The sequence below is a fragment of the Osmia lignaria genome, chromosome 10 (genome assembly GCF_051020975.1).
Source record: "Osmia lignaria lignaria isolate PbOS001 chromosome 10, iyOsmLign1, whole genome shotgun sequence".
Lineage (NCBI taxonomy): Eukaryota > Metazoa > Arthropoda > Insecta > Hymenoptera > Megachilidae > Osmia > Osmia lignaria.
Window position 1 is genome coordinate 12825484 of NC_135041.1, and position 26749 is coordinate 12852232.

The window sequence follows — 26749 nt, forward strand, 5'->3', positions numbered from 1 at the left end:
GAGAGAGAGAGAGAGAGAGTTGGGAATTTGTCTCGTTTCCCTTCAGAATGAACAGCAACGAAGCGAAGATGAGGAGGTCGTTGCGGGAGAAAAGCTACGAGCCAAGCAGCCGAGAAATGCTGAGTCACGTGGAGGACGGAACGGTGCCTCGACGAATTCCACGGGATTACGAGTCGTCGATGGGGTGGGGTAGATCGACGACGAGTCACACGAGTCAGGGGGCTCACGTGGGCCAACCGTGTCACGCCGCTCACGGTGCTGCCAGACGATGGAACGAGCAGCAACAGTTCTGCAGGTCGGCGTCCGCGCGGCTTCCGAGGACGCGACATCCGGCAGCCTTGGACCCGGACGACGACGACTACGGCGAACGATCTTCCGAGCAGGACTCGCGGGATGGTGAACGCAAGATCCAACAGGTTAGTGATCCATTTTTTATTTCTATTTTTATTTTTTTTCAATCTCGTAGAATTTGAAAATTTCAAGCGATAGTTAAATAATTAAACGAAGTTAAAATCATTCGTGATGGTGTAATAATTAAAATTGTGTAAGCTGTGACGTGTTCGTTAAAGAATTTCAAAAGTGTGCCAAATGTCGCGTTCGCTGATCGGTGAAATCTTGTTCCGTAATAATTACGTAGAAACCTTCTTAGTTTAATATCTGAAACGTGCTTACAAATATCAATAATTTACAAACGGAAGGCATTATTTTTCTCGATGACCGGCGGAATGTCTAAGGAACGCGTTACAAATCCTCAAACAGAGGATACTCAACGAACAGGTGACTCATAAATCGTCCCCTCGCTTTCTTCGTGTAATCGTAAACCATGTCCGTCGACTCGTTGATGGACAGAACAATTTCGTAGGCTGCATAGCTCCCAGGTAGATGATTCACGCGAAGGTGCAACCTGTGCCGAGGTACAGTCACGTGCAAGGATGCCTTTTCCTTGGTTAAAGAGAAGAACGGGGGAACCGATGCACTCGTGTTTCAATTCCGGTATACCTCGGCTTAGTATCGACGTTTCACATTTCCCTAGCCTGTTTTCTTAAGGAACAAGTATGAGTCAGAGTGCTTAGGAAAATTCTTCCCCTGTGTTTCTTTTTAACCGAGAGAAGGCTACTATGCACGAGTCTCTGTATACATGCATTTCAGTCACGTCCAATGTGCCACAGCGTTCCGTGATTCTGCTTTCACTACGATCCATTCGATCCTCGTCATCGTTGAAAGAAGCTATTTGCGCTTCTTTGAACGTGAAACATCGCGCATGATACTTCCTTATGTCTGGACGCGCGTGCGTTGAATTCTAACGATCCTCTTTGTTGGTTCTTTGAAATTTTTAGATTAACGCCTTCTTGCTATTTCCTTCGAGTTAACTGTACGTTTTAGCGGATAACAACGCTCGATCTATAAATTATTAACTTCCTCGAAAAAGTCTCTTTTCATAAAACGACGGAGATGTAGATCCGAGGGAAAGAGGTGGCGTTACAAAGCGGTGTTGCGTGGTTGCAGCGAGAAGAGTCGATGAAGCGGTTGCTGGAATGGAAGCAGCGGATGCTGCAATCCCCGCTAACCCGGAAGCCATCCGGTTCTGCAAACAGAGGCAGGATGCAGAACGAGCTGTCGAGCTATTACAAGCAGCAAGCGTTGCTGGAACTGGCTGCCCACGAGGCATCGGTCGCCGAGAATCGTCACTCCCGAAGAAGAGAGGACGGGCATCGTCCGCACGCTCGAAGCAAAAGCACCGACGGACGTCGAACTGTCGCCAATGTTTCTCGGTACAACAGCTACTCCAGCGACGACGAAGGTAGGGACACATCGCCTGAACTTATTATCTGACTTGTCGCTTCTACGATTCCAGCCTCTCGTGGGACCCTATTATTACTTTACAACCCTCTCTCAAACTCGTTTTTCTTCTTTAACCTTTTCGTTACGACCCCCTTCGTTTGACAGTCTATCGGTTTCTCTATTCGATTTGTCGTAAGATTTCGAAAACTACGGGGTTCTTCAATTTTCTTTTCAAACGCAACGAACGAACGAAAAGGTTAAACGCATTGCTTACAAAATAGGAAATTGATTTTTTCTGCTATTTCGCTTATTCTATTATATCCGAGTGACGTGAGTTGGAAAAACAAATCATCGGTATCTGTATCGCTTTGCTACTCTCCTCAAAGTTTTGATATTGCATTTTCTAGTAAGTAAGAATTTTTGGAGACTTATGACGTTTATTTCTCGAACGATACTTGGGTTCCACGAGCAAGCTTTCTGCGATTGAAAGAATTCTGAAGTAGATAGCTAGATTGTGCTGCGAACATATAGCAAACTCTAACCCGTAAAACCACTCTAACACCGTCGACCTATCGACACCAGTGTTTTCTGCGAGTAAAAACGCTTCTGTGTATGGTGTTGCACGAGTCGTGACGAGTTACCAAATACCTCATACGGAAACGAGCGAGACACGTTGATCGCGCATGTAACGATCAAATGATATTCTTCCGAAGAGCGGTACTTTTTCTTTCTCCGTTAATTGTGTTTTCGATTAATATGTGTGAACGATCACCTGCCAGCGTTGTTAACTAGCGATTAATTTGTGCAAACTCTTTGAAACTAACAGCAAAACTTGCGAATCGAACGATACGAAAAGAAACAAAGCATAAATATTAATGAGACCGAGAACGAGTCGCTAGAAGCTGAAAAAAAAAATACTTCCTCGTCCATGCTCCTTCTCTCTGTCTCTAGCTGTTTCTCCTTCTATCGCCTCTTAGAGAGGGGCTGACAAAGTTTGTAGATAGCGAGGATCTTTAAAGAAAGGTGAAAGGAACGGAGAGATAGATAAAATAGAAAAAGAAATAAAAAAACAAAAAATAATAAAGATATCAATGGAATCTGCAAACATTCTGTCCGCGGGGCTCCTTCTCTTTGCTGCTGTCGGGTCTGGGCTGTGACTGGTGAATGGGAACGATTAACACCTTTGGAATTTAACTAAAGCGAAACCGTCCGTTACGACCTAACACTGGTACTAAGAAATGCCGTATTACTTAGCGACATGTGGGTCAGCATGGCATGCCGAGGATTATATCACTAACACTGTATCGTAGAGCTGCGTTCAACCTGCGGCTGCCATTTACCTTCCAGCTCGTAATACGTGTCTTTGCTATCGAGTAATCGAGGACACGGTGGATCGATTCTTTCAATCGTTGCGATAATCCGTTAATCTTAAAGATAATGCGCTTTCTATAGTACTTGCTCGAGAGTTAGTTATAAAATGGTAGGGATCATCTTAAAGTACCTTAACGCAAGTGTGATCAGATTTAAACGATTATCGCAACGATCAAGATCGATGCCAGCTTGGTAACCTAGCTTGGATTGCGTCGTGAGGGACTGGGTTGTTATTAATCTCACTCGTGAGTAACGAACGTGCTCGTGTGTTTGTTTTGTAACGGACGAATCAGAGCTGGGAGATGTCCGGAGGAAGCGAACGCGCAGACCCTCGCATGCAGGAAGGAGCCCCCGGCAGCTCGGAGACAATCGTTCGTCGGGGATCCCGGTTCAGGACACGGTTCCTGGGAGCGGCCGTCAGAATCCGAACGTCCCGAGGTGCTCGAACGATCATCGAACGAGTCCGAACGCTTCGGTGCTGCCCAATTTGGGCGGGATACCACCCGACGCCGGCTACGAGGAGGTCAGCTTCCCACCCTCTCAGAGAACCGATCGTTCGCCGTCTTACTTTCTTTCGGAAGCGCACAGATCGGTCGGCAGATGCGATCAGCAAGAACTGGACGCTTCGTACGACGAGGAGAAATTCAAGAAGAAGCCTTCTGGAATTCTAAAGACATCTGCCACTTACGGCGTCGAGCAATCGAACAAGAGTCCAAACTCGTCCTCGTCGTCTGGTTACCCGGCCGAGTCTTGGTCCGGTCAGAAAACCGTTCAATGGACCACGAAGAAGGAGCGAGACGATTGGGATTCCAACATCGACGAGAGCAAGGTTATAAAGGAGTTCTCTTATCAGTACATTAAACCGAAGGAGGAAGTTGAATCAGCAGAGGACGAGAGATCGCCGGGTAAACCGGAAGCAATGAACTTGGTGCAATGTAGAATCAGATCGTTCGAGTCGAACATAGACAATTCTAGCCCGGTCAAAGAAGTTCTCGCGATGCAGGAACCTTTGAAAGTTTCGCCGCTTCAAGCTACCGAAGCTCATGTCTCGAAGTTGGATTGTTCGAAGAAGAGTTCCTCGATCATCCGCAACTTCGCGCTAGGCGAAGCTGAGGCTCAAGATTCCAAGTACAGGAACGTAAAAGAGGGCCACGCCAAACAGGCGTCCACGGATAGTAACAAGTCGGTGAAGGACTTGCTGGCGGATTTCGAAAGGAAGTCGCAGCAAGTTCAGAGGCAGGAATACGGAAGACGACAGGAGGTGAAACACCGCGGAGTGTTCAGCGACTCGGAAGCCCTGCTGTATGATACGGGAAGCGATCTGGATCAACGGGAGAAGAACGAGGAAACGGGAAACGAGAGAGACAGCAAGACGGATCAAATTGTACCTGAGCCTATTAACGATTACAAACCTTACGCTGACGCGACGAAGAAGAAAGGAGACGCGTCCTTTCGTCGAAAGAAAAGATCGCCCTCCAAGGAGAGCACGACCGATGAAATTCCCAACGAGGATCTGGACACTGTATCAAATCCCAGTTGCAACAGACTGAGCGTCACAGAATCCTTGTTAACTCATGGCGATCATTTCTCTGGCGAGAGTGGAACCACCAGTCCCACGGTGAAACAGGAGGACATCAACCCTGAAGAACACTATCTCCCTATGTCGCCTAGGAAAGCTATACTGGACCCTAACTGCGACGACAGACCGAATCCAAACATGATGGAAAGTCTGTTCGCCACTTTGGAACACGAAGAGAGTTCGTACGTGGAAATGGCTCAGAACGGCATGACGCATTCACTTCTGGCGCCTACCGAAGAGAATAGGAAACACGATTCTGGCGATTATTCCACCTTGGACACTCCTCACTACGAGTTCGTCTGCGTTTCCGATAGTAAGATGGAGCCTGTTTACATGGAAGTGAGTCAGTTGTCGGAAAAGGAAGAGAAAGATAGCGGTAAGTTGTCGAAGAAGAGGAGTCACGATGATTCGAACCATTCGAGAACAGATCTCCCTGATATTTTAACGACCCTCAAGTCCGACAGCTCGGACGCCGACGACGAGTCTTCGAAAGATCTCGACTCGATCGACGCTCCAAGACATCCTCGATTCAGTTTGTCAGACACCTTCAGACCCGCTTCTTATTATTTGGGCGCCAGTCGGACGATGATCGCAGAGTTGCATGATTCGTCCGACAGTGAACTAGTGTCTCCACCTCCTATTCCAACTACACCTCCCCCGTTGGACGACTTGGACTCGTTGGATATGCAAGAGTCCTTGGAGATCAAGAAGGTGTCTCCTCAGGTAGCGGTGATGAAGGACAATAGCTCGAACAGAGACTCCCCGAAGTCGTGGAACAAACCGATGGGTCAAGTTGAAAGCCATAGACCACCGTCTAGATTTTCAGACGCCACGATCAGTTCTACTTTTCGAGACAGTCGAATCTCCTTGGAGAGCGCGTCTGGAAGCGATTCCGTCGAGCTAAGAACGCCAGAGGAGGAAGCTAGGCATAGACAACTGAAAACCAGGCCAGTTAGCGAAGTTTGCGAAGTTTTAGACAGTTTGGACGAATTAGAGTCTCTTGGGAGTCGCTTCGACGGAGCCAGCATCGACTTGGATCAGTATCTTGAAGAGCTCCAGGCACGCGACGCGTTCAACGTTGACTTGTACGCGAAAGATCTCAGCTACAACAGCATCTACGGCTTCAACGAGAACATGCTGGTGGTGGATAAACTTCAGAAGACCACCTGTCACGATCTCTCGGGCCAGGTGAATCTGGGCTTCGATAATCTTGAGCAATCCATGAGATACGGTAATGGAAACAAGATGGGATCTGCCAGCAGTCTGCCTTCCATGAGAGTCTCCGACGTTGTTCCACCTTCTCATCAACATTCGCAGTCTTTCACCGGCGATGCTCATTATGAGAATATCACCAGTTTTTCGCCTCTCAGAGGCTCGCCGGCAATCCGATCGGACAACGAACAGACGCGAGACGTTGGTCACAGGCTTCAGAGAGGGTCTCAGAATAATTTGCTGACCGCCTCTCACAGCAGAGACTCCAGCTATTCGATCGCGTCCGCGGCTGCTTCGATTTCAACTTCCATGGCTTGCCAGAGACCCGCCAGTGCCCAGTCTTCGATGCACTCCCCAACCGGATCCATCTCCTTAGGAAATCATCACGGCAACAATCTGCCAACCAGCGTGTTACGAAACACCAGTCCCTATTCCGATCAACGTTTCCAGAACCACTCCAGATCCGCCAGTCAAGATTCTGCTCGATACTCGATGATATCTAACCACAGATCCTCCTCGAGCCAGGACTCGAATCATTATCCCACCTCTACTCCCACCGTCAAAACGAATCACCCTTCGCAATCCTATTTACCGAACGAGACGCGTGCTCAGAACGAACAGTCTGGCGCGCCCTATTACTATTCCGACCTACAAGCTAGCGCGAACGCGGTCGATAGCGAATCGAGCAAACCGCACATCCCCAGGCTGCCCCAGTTGAACAATCAAAGGGACGACGCGTCGGCGTTGAACAAAAAGAACGACATAGGTCGCATCGTCAATCCCATATCGAGGCAGATGCCCAGACAGATCCAGGTGGACGACATCGACGAGGCTAGACGCATTGCCGCCGAACTGAGAAAGACCACGTGTCAATTGTTGGGCGACAATAAAGTTGACCTGGTGGACAAGAAGAATTTCTACGAAGCGGATACCCTTAGGAGGGTGAAGTCCACGGATCCTCTACCGGATATTTCATCGGCAGAGATCAGTCCCAGGAATCTATACCCTCATGGTCTTCGAGACAAGTCGAGCAGTCAGGCGAGCAATCGGGAGACTTTCGAACTGACGCATGGAACGCAGACGTCGCATCGTAGATCGAGGTCTTTGGAGGGTCTCCTGGACGACGTGGGTCTTCAGAATCTGGTGGAGCATAGGAACCGAAGCAATCGCGTGGCAACTGTCCAACCGACTCAAGTGGACGAGATGCCGCAGAGTATGGGCACCAGTAACGTTACCGGTTCGAACAGTAACTTCAGCGCCGAAGACCCCTGGGAACAGGACTCTCTTTGGAGAGAGAGCCTTCGAAGAGTGAGCCTGAGGAACGCCCGATCCTTGGACAACCTGGACAGCCCGCCAAGACCGTCGGTGTCCACCTCGGACACGAAGAGTCGGAACAAAGTAACCCGCGGTGCCACTTACGTGAACGATAGCGTGATTTTGAGAAGGGAGAATTGCATGGAAGAACAACAGTCGGAGAGACCTCGCGTGAAACGCAGGCCGAACAAAGACGAAGAGAGGCTTCTGGACGATCTGACTTACGAGAGCCTGTCGATGGACCGAATTCACGCCGGTGGCTACGTCTGGGACGCCGAGAACGAGGCTTACAGGAAGGCGACTGACGAGGACAGGAATCATTTTTTAGAGGAAGGCAACCTTCCCCCGGTTCGCTCGATCTCGGAGAGCCAGGTGTCAGCCAGCACGTCCGCGGCGTTCGAGCTGGACCGAGAGAAACTGCGGCAATGGGACCTGTTGTCGAGCGCCTGCTTGCTCCAGGAACAGCAGCGCGGCTCGATGGCGGACTCGGGGCGAGGGTTGCCAATTGTAGAACGACCTGGAGACATTCCCCTACCGCGTCTCACTACACCGACAATTGTGCCTGCGGTCAACGATCCAGATGTCGGTTTAAAGGTGTTGGACAACGGACTTGGGAACGTATCGACAGCGACCACGACCACGAGCATCAGCACGAGCACGACGAACGGGGCTCAGCAGCTGAAGGAGAGCAACGAGGCTTGTTGTAACAGGGCTGCTGCAGGTGAGTGGCTGCTCAAGACCGGTGCTTTGTTCAGGAAGTGACTGGGCCGTGTTCCAATGCCTCGCAGTTCGGACTCGATGGACATTCTCGTTGTCATCGATCTTTACCGTCTCGATGGGATTCGCTGACTACCAAATGTACCTGCGTTTACGGTGGCCTTGTATAGCGTTTTAGCCACACGATCCATGTATTCTTTTGAAACCTGATTCGGCACAACTGCGGACTCGAACGATTCTACCATATGCAGGGTAAAAGTTTTTTTTTTTCTTTTTGAATCACCCTCTACAACAAATGACTGCATACTCATATCGTTAGAGAAACGGTTGAAAGTTTCAAAGTCAATACTCAGTTTACCTACAACTTTCGCCAAGAAACTTTGTCAGAATCTTCGTGTTTCCTATGTTAAGTTGTAACGGCGATTCAAGTTTCCAAAGAATACGAAATAATTCTTACCTGTTAGATGATACAAAGCAAAAGACCGCGTTCCAACTTGCATTAAGTCTCTCTTTCTTCACTTTCTCCTTTGGATTGAATTTTCTATTCGTTTTCGCTGGGGCAACAACCAAGCCACACGATTATCCGTTTTAGCTCGATTTCAAAGCGCCTCTTCTATTTTCTTTCACGGTGAACATCTTTGTCCTTAAGTAGTGCGAGTTGGAACACGGCCTGACACATGAATGTTGCGTGAACTTGGACGTGTGTGAGTGATTCTCGTTAGGAGCTATTGTACAGAGAACAAGAAGCTTCCCAACTTTGGCTGAACGATCTTCCTCTCGCGAACATTCTGTTACTCGAATCAACAACTCTCATTCTGCTTTCTTTTTTTTCTCGTTTTCTCGTTTTTAAATCGTTTATGCTTTTCTTGTCACACGCTGAAACGTTCAGTGTGAAAAGTTTGTGCCGTGTGAGACTCGTCGAATGATATCTGGATTATTTATTAATCGTAGCAGTGTTTTGTGACAGGGAAAATGTTGATCGAAGTGAAGTTTGACGAATCGATGGGAATACAAATTGTGTTGATACGATTTTTTTTTTTTTTTTTTTTTCTTTACTCGTATGAAGTATATAAGGTCTGACATCTTACTCTGTTAGTTTTTTAAGTTTCTCCAGCTTCTCCATTGATATTCTATCGTGTAAGTGTGACTAAGATAGAGGTTTCTTTCTACAGTAGTTATTTCATTTTCGAGTATTGTGTATATCTTTGCGGTGTCGTATCGAATAAAGATTGAGTGTTCAGTATTTTCACGGTTCTTTGCCGGATGGACTTCGATTTTCTTTCTTCAATTAATTGTTGCCACTTGTGCTTTCGATAAGAAAGAGATCAATCTAAATCGTCGATGAGAGTATCAATAAAATCTAAGAAATAGACATCACCGATACGATCCAGTTTCCTGGGAGACCTTTTATAGAAATTCTTGCAGGTTTGCACTTAAATGGAGAGACGCAGAGTCCCGGAACTTGCTGTGAGTAAAATTTTTATCATTTAAGGAGGAAGGACAGAAGAGGGGGTTTAATTAATCGTCTCAGCGATTCAATAGCATTCTAGACTTTTGAAATTCTTAAAACAATCTTTCCTACGAGGACGAATCGGTATTGAATTTTTCCAAGAAACGAGAAGGGCAAGAACGCGAAACAGTTGAACCAGTTAAACATTGACGATATAAAAGACGCAGGAAGCAGCAGCTATGCGAGCGAAAGAAGTTTGGATAACGGTCAGGTAGTCGAGCAGGCATCGAGAGAAACTCGAGAGAGGTCGAACGACTACCTTGCCTAGCGACTTCTTAATAAGTACGTTCACCTTCGGTGACCGGTGAACACCCAAACACACGCTGCTGCCCTGAAACGTCGCTTTACCATCTTAACACCTAACCCTTTCAGTACCAAATGTTATTCCACTCCGTTATTCTAATCGCGTTAGAATTCGAAAATTAATTAGATAAATTTTGAATAATTTTTTAACAAAAATATATCTCGCTATACGTTCGAATGGTACGCGGAGTGCACGGTGGTTCGGCAGATGCGAAATAAGAAGAGCGAAAGGAGCTGGCCACCTATCGAAACGGGTTCGGGTCTTCTCGAGAGAAGGTCGTAGAAGAAATGAAAAAATAAAAGTAATGGAAACAAAGGCGACGGGGAATCCGTACGATGACCGTCTGTGTCAGTAGCCGGATAATCCGCATAAATTCTATTAAATCCGGCGCGCCGCTTTGAACGGAAAACAGTGAGCCGTTGGACGGCGGGAAACTGGAGCCTAGAAATCATTTAAACGCTCGACCTGTCGCGAGTCCGCGGAGAGATTAAACGGTGACTGATTGCACGGCGTTGATATTCGCCGACTCTGACGCGAAACATTCATTTCGTGGCTGTTCGTGACCATCGGCCGGATTTTAATATTTTTTCCCTCCCCCTCTCGACGAGAAGATTAAGTACCTACGCGAGTTTCAAATATCGCGCGAACAGATGTAGAGGTTGAATCTTGGTAACTCGAATATGCATATAGAATTGAATTTATTTACGGTTAGAAATAAATTAACGTGGACGAGAAAATAAGACGTTGAAGGGAAGTAGGTAATTGTTCGTAAGAGACTTAATTCACTTAACTCGCGTGCGATCGCGAGTTAACTCAGCTGGGAATTCATTATCGGGACAATGACAAGTGGTTTCCCTACGAAAAATGATGGTCGCCGTTTCGCGCGTTAACGTTTTCCGTGTTCACGAGCGCTGACCATCCGATTACTTACAAGGACAGATTATTCGATGATATCGTAATCGGTGGACGGAGGTAGACCATTTTGAATCGTGTTCAGGATCTAGGCGGAGGGCTGAGAACAGTGACCGAGGGGGGTTACAACGATGCCGTAAACTGCTTAGGATGCTCGTTGCACGTTGCACTTTGTCGTGGGTTCAATAACACGAACCCTCCAATCGATGAATACCTCGACGTTTCCACGATATATCATTCTTCAAACGGATCCGTTTAGTTCCGTTTGAAAATTGAATTTCACGAGAGAGAACGTTGCAAGTTAAATAGTAAGTAACTACTCCGTAGAATTCTTGAGAAGTTAAACGGAAAGTAAAAGTAATGCTTTGAATATTCTGGGAGGGTTAAGTAATGTGTAAATTATTGAAAGTTGAATAGTAATTAATACATAACCACCTGTTGCTGTAATTCCTCCGTAAAATCCTTAAGAAGTTAAAGGAAAAGTAATTCACCGAAGGTAATTCACGAGTATTATCGAAAATGCTGTAATCGTAAATAAAGGCGAAATAAAATTGATTAACATAGCAATTTAGGAAAGAGCAGAACATTTTCTCGATACATGGAAGGGTAATCACGTTCGACTGCGGCGAATCAGAGAAACGGCAAATTCAATTGTTGCATAATTCAGTTACTAGTGGAATAATGGTATCGAAGATCGATTCTTCGATAGCTACGAATGTTTTGAAATATCGATGAGGGGTTCGGACGAAGCTTTTTAATACATCAGTAGGATCGTGGTTGCTTTTTAACCGATCAATCTTTCTTCCATTCGTTGATTCGTCGAGAAACGATATTCCGGATAGTCCGTATCTATCGTATTAGACGGAAACTCTGGGAATATTGCAGAATATTTGATTAACGTCTACGGCCATGTGAATCGCGTTTCTCGATGTTTGCGATCCCGGTTGAAACGCTTGCATTTTATGGACTCGCATCGTGGAAAACTCGATTTTTCTCTTCGTTTCTTATCAAGGATGCTACAAAATTCATGATACCTTCACGAAATAGTGTAAAAATAGGTTGAAATTTGCATCGTAATTTAGATTGAAATAGTGAAATAAATTGTTGCAAAAAGGATCGTCGAAATTAGATCGCTTTTATAAGGGATTTGTTTTCGATTTATTTTCGTACAAAGGAGAAAGGTACCCTATTGATTCCTTAGTTTAATCGTTTCTGTAGAATTCAACCATAGATCTACGTTATCCGTTTACCCTTGTAACGCTTTTACGACCTTTTCTTCCGTTAAGAGAAACTGGGAAATTAGCCATAGTATCCAGGCCATCCGTTCGACGAGTATTCCAATTTACCGATTCGGTTCACGATTCCTTCGTTATTTTCTAACTTATCGCGCACGATCTACAATTCTTCCAAATGAATTTAACTAAAAATCTAACTTCGTGACTTATTGTTCCTTATCGCACACGTTTACCTTCACCGAGCTAGTGAACGTGTTAACGACAAAACGCGAAGAGTACTTTTCATTTCTCTTGTACGCGTTCCTCGGATACGCGAAACAAATGAACATTGTCTTCGGTAGGCAGTACCTTTTAAACGAGCGCGCACACGAGTGGGCGGCCGCTAAGCACGCAATAAAAACCGCCTCGGCGAGCCTCGCCACGCTTCTTCGTGGTCCCTCGAATTGAAGCAGCCACCAAACACAACCGGATCGCGTCCGCCGGTTTCCTTCTCCTCCACGCACAATTATCGACCAGCAGCAGCGGGTTGTAGTCGGCTCGTAAACAATTGAAATATCAGGACTTTTATTCGCTGCGAAAGCTGGTCGTGCTATTGAAACTCGACGGAACACCTACCGTGACGTAGACAAAAGAGTCTACGTCATCGCGACGACGCGACGTGGCGCGCGAGGGGAGACGTGATTTCGAGCAAAATCAGAATCAAAATAGATCGTACAGTTAGCCTAGGTCTGGGCAACTCGGCGACTGTAGGGTAGTGGGTTTATCGCGAAGGGTAGATTGCTGGGTGATAGCGATACGAGAGTGTAGGGAGGTATGAAACCTCTCGCGTTACCTATCTCGAGAGCTATTTAGAGCAACCAGAAAGAGGGATTCGGTTCGATCCGATAATGTTTCGATAAAAGGTACGTTGTTTTAGCCAACGAAGTATAGTATTTGGAATGGGGCGTCGGGTATTCGGAGCGGTGCTTGAATCGGTTGAGGACGGAACGAAATGAACGAGGCACAAGAATCGGACCGGTGCTCGCACACAACACTCGAGCCTCAGTCAGTCAGCCGATGGCGCTCCGAAAGGCACCACGCGTCTTTCTCTCTCTCCTCTCGATCCATTCCGATCGTCCACGAATCTCTTTCTCGATTTTTATTCAATTTTCAAAAAGTGTATCGACAATTGTACGCGAGTTTTTACCGTCCCGCTATTTCAACGCGTGTTCGCCGTGAAATTTTTTCGAGTTACCCCGGGAAAGTGTTCGTAACTTTTGAAATATTGGAAAAGGTGCACGAAAGTTTCTACGCTCTCCTTTTTGGTTATTTTTCCATGGAGACGAAAACGAATTTTTGAAGCTTTCACGAGGATCATTGGATATTTTTCATCTGGTTGGTATTCGGGAATTTTTGAAAACTCATTTCAACGCGAATTTCAACAATTTTTCAAACTTTCACCAAGATCATTGGGTGTTTCTCGTCTGGTTGGTATTCGCGAATTTCAAAAATTTTCTCACGATGAAATGAACATTTGTAAAAATAAATCGTGTGCCTGTAGAAGCTTTTAAAAAAACACTTCGATACACGCGACGCGACATTTACGAAAACTGTTCCGTCTTCCGAATTCTCGTCTTTAAATACTCTCCTTCTGTTCTACTTACTTGATCGAGCTTTAATATTTTAGCTTTCTGTCTATTTTAATTGTGACACATGTCTGAGTATAAAGTAGAACGTGTCTAAACATGTCTCGAGTTTAGCATTCCAATAAAATATTCAACAGTAGAGGAATAAACTTGGCCAGCCAAGAATTACCATAAAAGAATTAGGGCTTTTTGCGCGGCGGAACTGTTGACCGAGAATGATTCGTGGGCCGGAGATAGCGATGCAATAAAATGTACGAGGAAACTCAAAGGTTAAATGGTACTTCCGTAAAATTATAGCACGTTGGAGAACGCTGGCACGCGTAACAAACGTAACAGGCACACGCGCGACTTTGATCGATGCCTCGATCGAGATTTACAACTTATTACGCGTAGATATTTCGCTCCGTGGCGTGGGTGTTACCGTACGGGGTGTCTGAAAAGCATGAAACGAATGGAAAGGTTGTTTGCCAACGTTTACCAGAAGCATGATGCTATCGTTTAGTTTCGTTTGATGGCACAGGTGCCGGCGTAACGAGTAGCTCGATGGATCGTTATTCCGCTCGATTGATTCCAAGTATTTCGGCCACGTCCACTTGCCAAAGGGTTAGACCCGCTTGTTGAACCTTGTCAGTGATACAGCGGAAACGAGCTAGCAATCCTGTCGAAGAAGCCTAATCTCTAGTAATGAGGATTAGGTAAATTCGAGACTCGAGGGGAGTATCGTTTTAGCAACAGTGTACAATCGCGTGCAATGATAGGGAAAGCTGAAATTTCCGTGAAAATTATTAGAGATTAAATTTCCCTCGTAAAAGACCGGGTTTAATGGCATCGTCCATTTTATTGACGACCAGTGGACACCATTTTCTAGCGCGAAAAGTACGCGCCTCTTTACAATGGTCCCTGGTTGGATCATAAAAGTTAGAGCCTTTTTTACTCTCGCCAGGAATTCATTGGGTTAATTTTACGTTCGTTCGTGGATGTTATCCTTTAACGGGTTAATTACGTTTTCGTGATTGTTCCTGCTAACTGAATTGAAAGTAACTTGGCGGAGGTTAGCGTCGAAGTTGATCCTTGACTTTGGCATTCGACGTGGCACGATTAATTGCTCGAGTTTGCAATTTAGGCGGCTATTGATCGTCGAACTTCGAATAAGAAACACGGTTTATATTTTGCATATTTAAGCCTTTGGACGGAAACGGAAACAGTGTCGCGAAAGTATTTCGCAAACGTCAACCATCGAGCCAGAATCATAAACAATCGCGTAAGATTTATGGAAGCGGTTCTCTCGCTATTACGAAATTCTTCGTTTGAACATCGAGTTCGGGTAGGAAAACTCGGTAAAGTTGATAACACTTTGGAAAAGGAAACAGAAAAGTTTCCACGATTTATTCGGTTCGGTGAGTTTCCTTATTTCCTGCGATACTCCCTGGCTACGGAAATATTTTACGAGCGGAAAATTATCGAGATACTTTAGCGAACGGAATCCCTTTCGGGGGGGGATACGTCGTTGTTCTTTCCAAGTTAAGCGAGTTATCGTCGAAATGACCGGATTTGCATACCGTTTTCTCGCTAAATCCTTTGTTATTTCGACGTACGAAGAATTGTTTCCCCCCGAAACTGCTGAAATACCGCAACGTAAACGCCGTTCGAAACCGATTGCTTTTACTTGAAAAAACACAGAAAAATTTTAAGAAGTATTTTTTCCTGTTAAATATTTCCTCCAAAATTAAAAGCTTCTACAGGCATAAAAAATTCAGTCCAACTTGTATTTCTCTTGTTAGCATTTGACGATGGAAAATCGTAGCGTAAAAAGTAAACAGTGAAACAAAGCAAAGGAACGTTGATAGGCTGTTTAAACCGTATCGCGGTTAATCTAGTGTGTTATCGAAGGAAACTTGTGTTTGCTCTGGAAAGAGAGACAGAGAGAGCGGAGTGAAAAATTGTACGGTGCATGCAGGAGGAATAGCGCGAAGACGTGGCATGACAGACTCATGACACGCGCGTGTCCATATATCGCGTATTGTGTAGTGGAATTTGTCTGGACACGAGGAAACGCGAGGCTTGTCGTGAGCGCGTGTTTGAACGCCGCGGAACGAGCTTGGGTCAAGAGGAAAATGGGCGGAAAAGTCGGTCTGATATGCGGTAGCTGCTGGTCCGGAAAATACAGTACGTATTTATGGTTCAATATGTTTTCCCTTGGAAGAACCTTGTTATTTCAACTGGATCATTTCTACCTTTTCTATTTCTATCGAGAGATACGTGTTTTTTTTTTTTTTTTATAATTGTAAAATATGAAAAAGCGAATTTTAGCCTGCCATAAGCTATCGGCTTGATGAATTCGAAAGGAACGGAATATTTCCCGTATATCCTGCAGGTGGACGATTTTTCATTCATGAAGCGTGAAAGGATTGCTCTGTGAAACGAACCAGGTCAAAATGACCGTTGTTCAAAGCCACTGTCACAGAAACCCGACCAAGTCAAACATTGGCCACGTACCATGACGCTCGTTTATGGGATTTTCAGGCTTGTCCTCTGAAACGATGCACGAGCATTCCTCTCTCTTCGTGTACCGTTATCGTAGACGTAGCACTTTCGATGATTCGATGCTCGTTCACTCGTGGAATCATTCGAGACCCAGATCTTTAAACACAATATCAAAAAACGAACAATTTTCTTTTTTTCTTTAATGAGATATATTTATTTTAAACGAATATATTGGCTGAAAGCAACGTCCTACATTATCATCGTGCCAAGCATTATTAATGTCTTGCAAAGAAATTGACGTTAATTAGTTAACCGTGTATAATCGAAATTTGAAATCGACCAGTTAAAGCACGAAAGAGGGAACTGAAATATTCGGCTTATGAACCGTTAAGAAACGTGATTTTACATGCTCGCAGCTACATGATGCAGAACCATTCTGCTTGGTATATACCGTTACTCGCCTCGTGGTACACTCTCCTTACCCCTTCTGTGTCATTACATAATTCTTGCGGGTCGTAACATCGTTTCTGATTTTTCCCGACACCCTAGCCTCGATTCTGAATCCCCCCCTCCGACCACCTTTCCGTCTCCCATAAGAAGAAAACATTCACCAATCAGGGTAAACCAACAAAGTATTGAAAAGAAAATTAATGAGCATTAAAAGAGAAACAGGAGGAATCGAAGATGTTGAGAAGCCATCCGAGTTTTCGAAGATTGAAATGCCTAATTGGAAAACTTGCTCGGGAGTTTGATGGTAATAACCGAAGTAGAACTAAACAGTTCTTGGGGAAACTTGAAATGGTTGAAGTTAATTGGTCGACTTGGTTCGTTTGTTTCCGCGATGTCTTGATTCGAAGGGGTGGAAAAAGGAGAGTCGCGAGGGTGGTATCGAAACGGAAGGGGCGGCTGTTTGCGGAAAGGGACGATGACGAGGGCAAAGTAAACAAGAAATCGGTGACAAAGTAAAACGGAGAGAGAATCGAGTCCAGCGACTCGTTGTGATAAAAAGAAGACCAGATTTCGACTCGTTCCTCAAGAATGGAATTGTTTTTTCTTCTTCAACAACTGGACCCGTAACGGATGCTTCGGCGTCTAGAATACAGGTTGTTTCGCTCGATTCCGTCGAGAAAAAGAATCGGTTCGTCCGATTTCTGAGCTGGAATTTTAACTTGAATCTTTCGTTTCGAAGATACACGTATATTGGAAACCTTTCGTAGAAATATCAAACGTATCTCTAGGAAGATGTTGAACGTCGAAGATCGAGAGAATAAATCGTCGGAGAGGGTAGAAACGTTGCTCGACGAATGAAATAAAGAGGAAAGGGGGTTCCGGGAATAGTGGAAAGCAGAAATTGATCGAGGTAGTTGGTAGGAGGACAGGAGCAGAAGCGTTCTTCCACGGTCATTTGTATCGTTCCTCGACCTGTTGCTGCGTAATGTCCGAACCAGGCTGTTGATTTTCCTTTTTCCCCGACGCGCGGTACCCTTCTCCCTGGTCCTCTGCTTTTTATTACAGCAGGATCGTGAAAAGATTGGGACCACGCTTGTGGCCAGCCGTAATAAATACTTTACGTTCTCGCGTAAACCACCGACAATTGTTCGCCTTCCTTTTATCCTACAACCGCGCTCGTGTTGCTCTCAAGAAGACGCGTATTCGTGGGCAGGGTACAAACGGCGTGGCGATAATCGTGGCTTACACGTTGTTGCGGTAAGAACTGAGATTAGAGGTTTTAGCCCTTACGTAAAGGGGGTGGGATGTGAGGGATGTGACTTAAGATTTGGGAATCTAAAGTCAACTGACTTTTGCACCGTCTTTCTATCGCCATGACTCATAATAGGGTGTTTCATTTAGAAAATAGTGTGATTCACGAAAACGCGTGCCATAAAATAAATCAAGTACTTAGGATTGAAAGCAAATTAAACATTGATGGAAGCTGTATGTATTCGGTAGCGCCGATCTCGCTAATAAATCGGCCGTAATTGAACAATAGCTGTTATCCTTCGAACAAGTAGCCTCGATACTAGTCTACTTTATTCCTCATGCAGACCACTGTTGCCTACGTTTTCTCTTCAACTATCCGCACGATTTCTGTCCGGCATCGTTCCATCGCGATCGCAGTAACTAGTAACGAGCGTGGCACTGTCGAGTGGATGCCAGCTAACGGGATCTGTAGTGATCAAGTAGGTCAGATGAGTCGATACCGTCTCCTTTGTCCCCTCGATTAAACAGCCGTACGCGTCAAGGTCTCAGCACTGTTCGTTTTCGCGGCACGCGTTAAACGTAACAGGTATTCCCGTTCCTTCAACTGGTATTACAGTATTACCTTTCCAAGTGGCATCGAGCTTTACACCTTTCGCCACGGTTGACCGTGCGAATCGCCACTTCGCTAAGTGATTTCACTTGTGCGAAATTCGATGCTCAACTTTCGAGCTTCTGATCGTTTCCAAGAATATTTCCAAGAGAATTTAGATCGCGAGGGGAGGAATTCCCTCGATAATAACCGATTCCCTCTTGGACGTCTCCACGGCGCCACTTCCGGCGTCGCGACGTTTACCATTAAGACCTACATCCAGGGGCGCCCTCCGAGCAACCCTCGTTTCGAAACCGAAGCTCCTTCGACTCGGAAATTAGACGTACAAGTTGCCTAAGATTCCATTTGAAAAAATGCAAACGCACTAAAATATCTCAGACACAACAACGTCGTAACCGAAAACTTTACATCCAGCCAAAAGATCTAAATATAAAAATAATGTCCGTCGATCGAGGAAAATATTAAACGTTCTCATTTGCTTCTTTTTTTTTTTTCTTTTTGTTATAACATAGAAGCTCATTTCCGTTCGACCCACTTATTCGGTGCACGTATCACAGCAGCGACGCTATTTAATCCATCGGTTTATTTAATCTGCCAACATTATCCACCGAGCAGGAACTCGAAATGCACTCACGTGCCCGGTAAATATAGACGTTCCACTTGGCACTGGTGCAGAAAGGATCAAGGTGTCGTAGAACGACGCCTTTATGACGATCGTCGAGCTGGCTTATTCTACATTTGCGTGAAAAAATCTTCTGCAACTTAATAATTTATTGTTGTGAAAATTTCAAAACGATATAGGACCGAATTTATAAAGAGTGAATTTTTAAATCGATCTTCAAGTACGATTTCAACGCGTTTCTTTTTCTGGCCTGTCGACGACCCGTTCCGGATAAATCCATGCAAATGGTGGACATCCGTGATGCAACGTCATCTTTCCGATATTTCGACCGAATTCCAAATGCGACAGCTGTGATCGACGTAAATCCTCGATGCAATCGGCTCTTCCTGCTCGTAATGCACCGCGAAAAGTTGTTTCTTTTTTTTTTTTAAACACGTCTTTACGGTTCGCGAATGCAGCACGAAACGATAATCCATGAAATTTTTTGCTCCACCGCTTTTTCGCCGCGCAAGAAGTTTCTGATAGCGATTCTCCGCGCGAATATAAATGAAAAAAAAAAAAAAATGTAGAATAAAGTTTGTTTTATACGGAGCAGAAGGGTATAACAGTTGGAGTCGATAGATAACGTGGCCAGGTGCATCGATCAAAGAGAACGTATTGCATTAATAAAACGCGGCGTCGAACGCAAGGCAATACCAAATGCAAACCAATCTCAGACGGCTATCTCGAAATATCGATGCAAAAATACTCGCTGGATGAATAGGAAAAATATCGATACTGCTGCATCAGTGTCACTGAGCCAATAGAAAAAGATAACTACGACGAAAATTACATTTCGTCCAGGTGTGTTTCATTTTTTCATCTCCTACAATTCATTCGTTTATTGAATGAACAAACTTTTCCCATTTTTTTTTCTCTCTTTTTACGTTTCCATTTCATTTTAATTCATGGTTTCAGTTGTTTGAAAAGGACTTTATTAACTATTAAAAAATATTTCCACGTTCAAAGCGTTCTTGTAATTTCAAAACAATTCCAACGATGTATTTGGCAATACATTTTCCTGTAAAACGACACTAACGTGATCGAATATCCCTGCGATTTTATTTCAATTTGAGAGCATTCGAGAAACCGGTTAGGTTGATCAATCAAATATAATTGTATTTCATTCGCGGCAAAAATCGGAACAAAAGGTGGCCGAATGTCAAAAAGCGATGAAATAGCGAACGGACAAAAGGAATGCTAGGGGAAAAAAACGAGAAAATTATCGTACAGTGAAGCGAATCGTGGTTGCTGGTGCATCGTCATGCATTCCACGTCGAACGAACACGATGCACGTGTCACAAGGCTGCTCCACTATTAAACGTATTCCGTGTTGATGCATCTGCTCCCATCGCGTAGACAATTTCCCTTTAACGGTGTTTACACAGAATAGAAATGTCACGGTGTTGGATGAATGGTATGGCAACATTGACTTATCCGAATGCTACGCTGCAGCTATGATTATCCGATCTAATTGTTATTACACAACTATCGAAGGACTTACGTGCGTGATTATTAATTACTTTTGATATTCCTTTAACTTCTTAAACTTGTTCGATAAAACAGTTACTGTTTCCCCTTTTAAAAGAAGGGAAGAAAGTTTCTCGAGTACCGTCGAAAGTGGAGGCCGATAGCTCCGCCGTCTAAGAGGAGTTTTAATATGATTTCCTAACAACAATAGAGGAAATTGAGTTTTTCAAGTGCATCTTCGATGCGGTTGGAAAAAGTTGGCGATTTGTCTGCGGTTCCCGTCCCCCCTTTGTCCGGTCCCGTTCAAATTTCTTCCCCCTTTCTTTCTTTCGTTTCTAACGAGATTTCTCGACGCACAATGAAACTGCCCTCCTCCTCTTTCACGGGGGATATTCGTTTGCGATGGTCATTTAAGGGAAGGGTTTCTTTTATCCCTTTGACCGAACAAGTTCCTGGATATCTCGTTTCCGGGAATGAATAATTCCTCGTTACTTTCATGAAAATTCTGACGTCGGTTTTCGAAGTAGCTAAGGGAATACAAAGTAAATCCCTTCGTTCCCTGAGGAATTCGTTGCTCGCCGAATCTCGGCGAGATGGATCGGTGTTCGGAAGGAACGATGCGGTCGTGTTTGTATGGTATGCCGAAATTCCGGCAAGATCTTTCGGCTGGTGGACGCGCGTGTCGGAGCATGCGGAACGGTTGCGGCCGATGTAAAGAGGAATCGAGCGTCGCGACGCGTCGCATCGCGCGTCGGAGGGCGTAATTGAATCTCACGGTGGCGGGGCTGGCCTGTTAGCGGCGGCGTGCGGCCATAATGAGTAACCGGATGTTTTGCGGACATGGGAACGGCACGGAACGATATAGAACGGAAGCAACCGTCTGAGAGAAATTACCACAGGAACCGCTTCGTTGCGGAACAGAGCTAGCTGCAGACACGGGGAAGGGACAATTTATCGCGCGCAATTAAGCCAATCTCCGAAACTAGGCCATCCTCGCGTACCTAAGGTTACGTAAGAAGCACCGACTCATTTTAGTCGGACACCGTTTAACGGATATGAATGCTTTATCCTTTGACCTGTCCCCTTTTCCCTTACTCTTCCAATGTATTCCGCGTCTGATGTACGCGTAAGTCGTGACGAGGATAACAAGTAGCGATAAATAATTTTCATTAGCTATTCGGTAACGATTTAAAACGAGAAATAGTCGCTACAAGAAAGTACATTCAAATCGGACAATAAATTGTTCCCGTAGGGTACTCGAACTTTTACTTTGGAACGTGATTAAAATTCAGCTTCGTGCCCGCGCCGGCGGGAATACCGAAACTACGTACACGTATAATTCGATACAGAAACGTGCAATATTGGAATTATTTAAACGATGAATATTCCGATGGAACATTTTAACTTTTCGTTATTCATCGGTATTAAACTATCTCTGGGATTGCACTGTAGGTTTTTCTCACGCGATTCATTCCATTCTTTTCAAGAACGCATTTCCATTCATTTTCCACTCGAGTAAACAGATCCACTAGTACTAATTAACGTTAATTAGAAACACTTTAGGAGAAAGGTCGTTTTAAATAAATATAATACAGTTCTCTCGAATAAAACGTGTTGCGGTTTATTCTTTTTTTTTTTACAATTTTTTACATAAGCTTGGTTCCTGTGATATTAGTAAAACGAATTTTTTCCCTAGATTTCAGGCCGGTATTGACGGAACCGGTGGAAAAATTGTTCGCGTTCCAGTTCTCTGCTCCGTTCGAATACCATCGTATTTTCGGGGACAAAATTCCCCGCATCGTTCGCGTTAACAGACGCTCGTTGTTCGCAAAAATAGTGCACTGGATTCAATTACTCTGCCTGTTGTCGCATTCTCTAACGCTGGAGCACTTTGGAATTTCAAATTCAACCGGAACTTTCGTTGCCGTTTCGTTGATGAAACGTTAAACTCGCAATTTTCCACTTTTCCAATCTGAATGCGATTCGGCTGTCTATTTTAAAGATGAGCCTTCCCGAAGCGCAATGTATACCTGTAATAAATAAAGGTGCGACGAGTGCAAAGTGCGAGCAGGAAATTCCTGCAGTGAAAGTTCCCGCGATTGGATCGTTTTTTTCCAAGAAACAAAGATTGGCTATTGCAGATGCAGCGTGCCATTTCGATGCGGCCGTAAATATCGAAAGTGTTCGTATCCAACGTTTCTCTATGACTTCCAAGAAAAATTGAAATGAACTTGTAACAAGAATTGATCTATCTCTATCGCGGCAATCAACGTATCGAAATATTGTAAATATTTAACAGAAACGGTCAATGTTGTAACACGCGAAACGTTTGATTTACAGCGTCCGGATCTGGATCGGTGATAGGCAGAGATCCGCTTCCACCAAGGGCTGTCAGCACGTCGCAGTTGGCTCAGAGAACGCAAACGCAGCCCCCAACCACCGTGTCCACCCTTCCATTATCAAGAAATAACGCATCGCACAGGCAACCGTTGCCACTTCAACAATCCACCCCTCAATCGGTCAGGCAATCGGACACCGACGCGATGTCAAACTCGCAGCTTTTGCGAGCAGCCAGCAACGGTGATATTGGAACAAATTCTGTGATGTAGGTCAAAGAGATATTAGTGATTGTTATTTCTTTTTTTATGGCAGTTACTAAATTGGTTGTAACATTTGAATTGCAGGATAAACAGCAGCGAAGGAAAGGACCAGAGGTTAACATCCCCTGGGGGTCACTCCAATCAGCGACTAATTAGTCCGGCAGGAGCATTAAGGGTTGTTTCTTTGAACGACCATCGAGTTTCCAGCCCTAGCGACAGCGATATACGAATTCATAGTCCAAGTATGTACACGTTTCTTTATTTCTTTATCTACGATCGCTTTGATAAAGCTTTACTTCGTTGAGCTGAACTTTATTAAGTTTCAAGGATTATGAATTCATTTTCGAATCATATTGAAGGTGGCCTGTATCGGTTACACTGTAATACTTAGCGTAATATCACGATAACGGGCAGATAATACATTATTGAAGAAACATTAGCGAGAGTAGCCGATGTTCGAATCTGAATAGCGGTTAAGCGATATCGAGCCAATATTTGCTTCATACCAGATTCTTGTCTGGGTCAGTGCTGCGAATATTAAGTACCGTTTCATGCATTTCTATCCAGGCCAGTTTCAGGAGATCGTAAAATACGCTCTTTCCCGTGCGATTAAGGAGAAAGTTAATCTGACTCCTTATCGCTGATATTTCCACTAAACATTTACTGTTTTCCCTGGAAATTCTAAAATTCGGTAGATCGCACTTGTGAGATTTGAAAGAAAAATTCTTAAAACAGTTGCATGTCATCCTTAGCTCTGTAGTGTTCCTTAATCGTTTCACCGCGATATTAGATACGTCAGATTGAAAGAAAATTTTTTTTTAACAATTTCGAACCTTGTCGTGGTTGTTTGATTCACAGTCGAAAGGAACATGATCAGCCCGATCGGTAGGGAAGTGGATCGTGGCGGGGGTACGGCTGCAAGGCAGAATCAACGTGCATGGGAGTGCAACGAGTTGCTGCATAAAAGGGTGAGTGAAAGACAGTGTTTAGCGCAACAGAAACCTTCGAGTTGATTGGCATGGCGAAGCATGGAAAGAGAAAGGAATCTAACGTGAACCGACTCGGCTTCAGCTGATTAGCCGCTTTTTTCTCACACTGTCCCCACCGTTTCCCTCACCTGTCTATTTCTTTACCGTCCATCTACAGTCGCTCAAAAAAGTCTTCGTACGCCCCATCGAAATTAATTCAATTAAAATTAACAATAACTTCGCGTAGCCATGATACATTTAGCTAATAGTCTTTGGATTTTAAGGAACTCCGATAAAATATTTTAAATTCCTAAAAATTAATGATTATCGACAGATTAAGTAGGATGTACGAAAATTCTTGCAAGCGACTGTATGTACGTACACGTAAACGTACACGGTATTAGTGTCACTCGACAAGCAGAAGCAAGCAAGCTAGCACGTTCACACATACGGTACGTTCTTTTTTTCTCGCGAGTGTGCTGTAGTTCGCATTATCGTCCTAGCATGTAAATTCCATTAGTCCAATTAATTGAAACGTTGCCTCGGGCGAACTGACAAGCTCGCGCCCAACGGCACCCATCGCTCTAACGAGATTAATTGCGAGCGAAGCGCAGCGTTCCGTTCGAGATGATCGGCGCTCAACAAATTCATTCGTCACCGTTTCCCATTCCACGTTAGACGAATTCTTTATTTTAGAGCTAGTTCGAGCGATGTTCGGTCACGTTGCTGTAAAATTGGTAGCTGCTTTCGGAGAGTCTAGATTAGAAGTGTGTTTAGATTAAACAAATAAAACTCGAACAGCTTAATTTTTTCTAAATCGTTTTAGATTTAGCGAAATAAAGCGTAAGGTCCTGAAGGAAAAAGGATTCTCGCGATGAGAATGGTCCGCAGGGAAATATATCCATTATGGAAAATGACAATTACCTTCGCTCGCCCGAAGGAATCTCTGAAAGCCATTCAAATTCACGAATACACGTTCGTGTTTCCCTTTGCTCAGCTATTGGTTCGATGCTTTCGAGTCGACGTCCAACCGCGAGGCAGAACGGAGCGGAGCGGACGGACGATTCAACCGCCTCCGTTTGAAGCTGAGTTTCCAGGCATTTTCATTAGCGGCAGGCACGGACCTGCTTGTCGCGGAAATTCATTAGCATAAACGAGAGAGAGATAGATAGACAGCGAGAGAGAGGTAACACGCGTCTTTTATTGCATACGTGTGTGTAGATAGACCGCGAGCGAGTTGGAAATTTCATCAGTTCCAATTAATACTGTTCCATGCTAGCGGCGAGCTTCTCTCCGCGTAATTGCGTTTCAAGACTTGTGTTTCTCCTCTGTTACAATTTTCCTACAACCGACAATACTATACCGTTTGATTTTCATTACGAACCGGTACCACATGAAAAACTGATCTTTCGTGAATTCGAGAAACCACCTTTCGCTTTATCAGAGCGTAATTTTCAATTACTATACCTCGCCCGAATCAACGACAGGATTCTAGTCGCCGTAACTCTGATTCGTTGAGAATCTAGCTCTTTGAAATCCTACGTCAATGACAATAAAGTAGGAGGGAAGATCAAATACTATCTACGAGTCCGCCCGGACCGAGGTACCAGCGCTATTCCAACAGTTAAGCTCACCAATGGTACGCGAATCGGTTCCGTATCGATCCCAAAGGAAGAAAGGATCACAATTACCTTGAAACATCGTAATCGAACGTATCTGCGGAGTCAAAGTCTCCCTGAAGAATTCTGTAATAGTGTTTTTGCGTTCACCGAGTCCTTTCTAGTCGTTCCTTTATCTCCAACGAGAAAGTAACGACACAAGTGTCGTCCTCCTGCTGCCGTTACCTACACCATGCCCAGGCAATGGTCGAAGAGGAGTACCATGAAACTCGGAAGAAGAGAAGAGAAGAGATAGAGGGAAGGCAAGAAGAGAGCAAGAGAGGGACGAGAAGGAAAGAGGATTAAGAAAACCGAGGGCCAGGGTCGATCCTGCATACGGTCAGCGATGGTCAGCAATGGTCAGCAAGGGCACCGTGCCAGCCAACTGCAGACGAACGTTAAGCTTCCTCCACAATGGAATCTCGTCTTGAAAAGCGCCTCTAGACAAACTGTACTTCCCTTTGTTTAATACCGAAGGATACTCTCCCTGGTTTTAACCATTCCTTTTGTTGCTACCTTTCAAAGGTAGATCGAAGTCGTAGCACTCGAAGAAAGATTGAGTTTCGTGTTTTTGTTAAAAGAAAGCCGCGAAGCCGCTTAAACGAAATGCAACTTTCACTCGGACAAAACTAGTACGATCGTAACTGTTTATCGAAATAGTTTTTTTTTCTTTCTATCTGTATACGGATAAAAGGAAGCTTGAAATCTCGTGAAAAGTTTCCTCCCAAGTTTCCGGTTAAGGTACTCGTTACGCGAAATAAGATCGTTTTCGAAAGATACTCGAAAACGTAGGTAGCGGCGAGAGAGACGATTCTTCGAACCGTTAAAAGCTTCGAAGTCCTGAAAACCTTTAAAAGTCTCGAAACTCTCGGCAAAGTCTTAATCTTGATAGCGTTGAAGATGTGCCCTGGCGGAGAGAAGAAGCTTTTCGAGTTCGAGAAGAATCGAAAATCTCGGTTGCCTTGAAACGGTTTCCCCTGTGTTGTGTATCGATTCAGAAGAGTACTTTTAAAACGTTTGTAACATTTTTTTTCAC

General features: G+C 44.6%; 1 protein-coding gene across 10 annotated transcripts in view; it reads left to right on the forward strand.

The window, feature by feature from the left end:
* Positions 1-26749, forward strand: part of LOC117611843 (uncharacterized) — a 96994-nt gene that overhangs the window by 56926 nt on the left and 13319 nt on the right. For all 10 annotated transcript variants that reach the window (XR_013062899.1, XM_076690527.1, XM_076690528.1 and 7 more), the window contains 6 exons: positions 47-416; positions 1507-1801; positions 3447-7979; positions 22828-23092; positions 23172-23329; positions 23946-24055. Coding sequence is in view for 9 of the 10 variants with exons in the window: in XM_076690527.1 (XP_076546642.1) it covers positions 47-416; positions 1507-1801; positions 3447-7979; positions 22828-23092; positions 23172-23329; positions 23946-24055 (5731 nt within the window). In the remaining variant the exon portion in view is untranslated. The remainder of the gene's footprint in view (positions 1-46; positions 417-1506; positions 1802-3446; positions 7980-22827; positions 23093-23171; positions 23330-23945; positions 24056-26749) is intronic.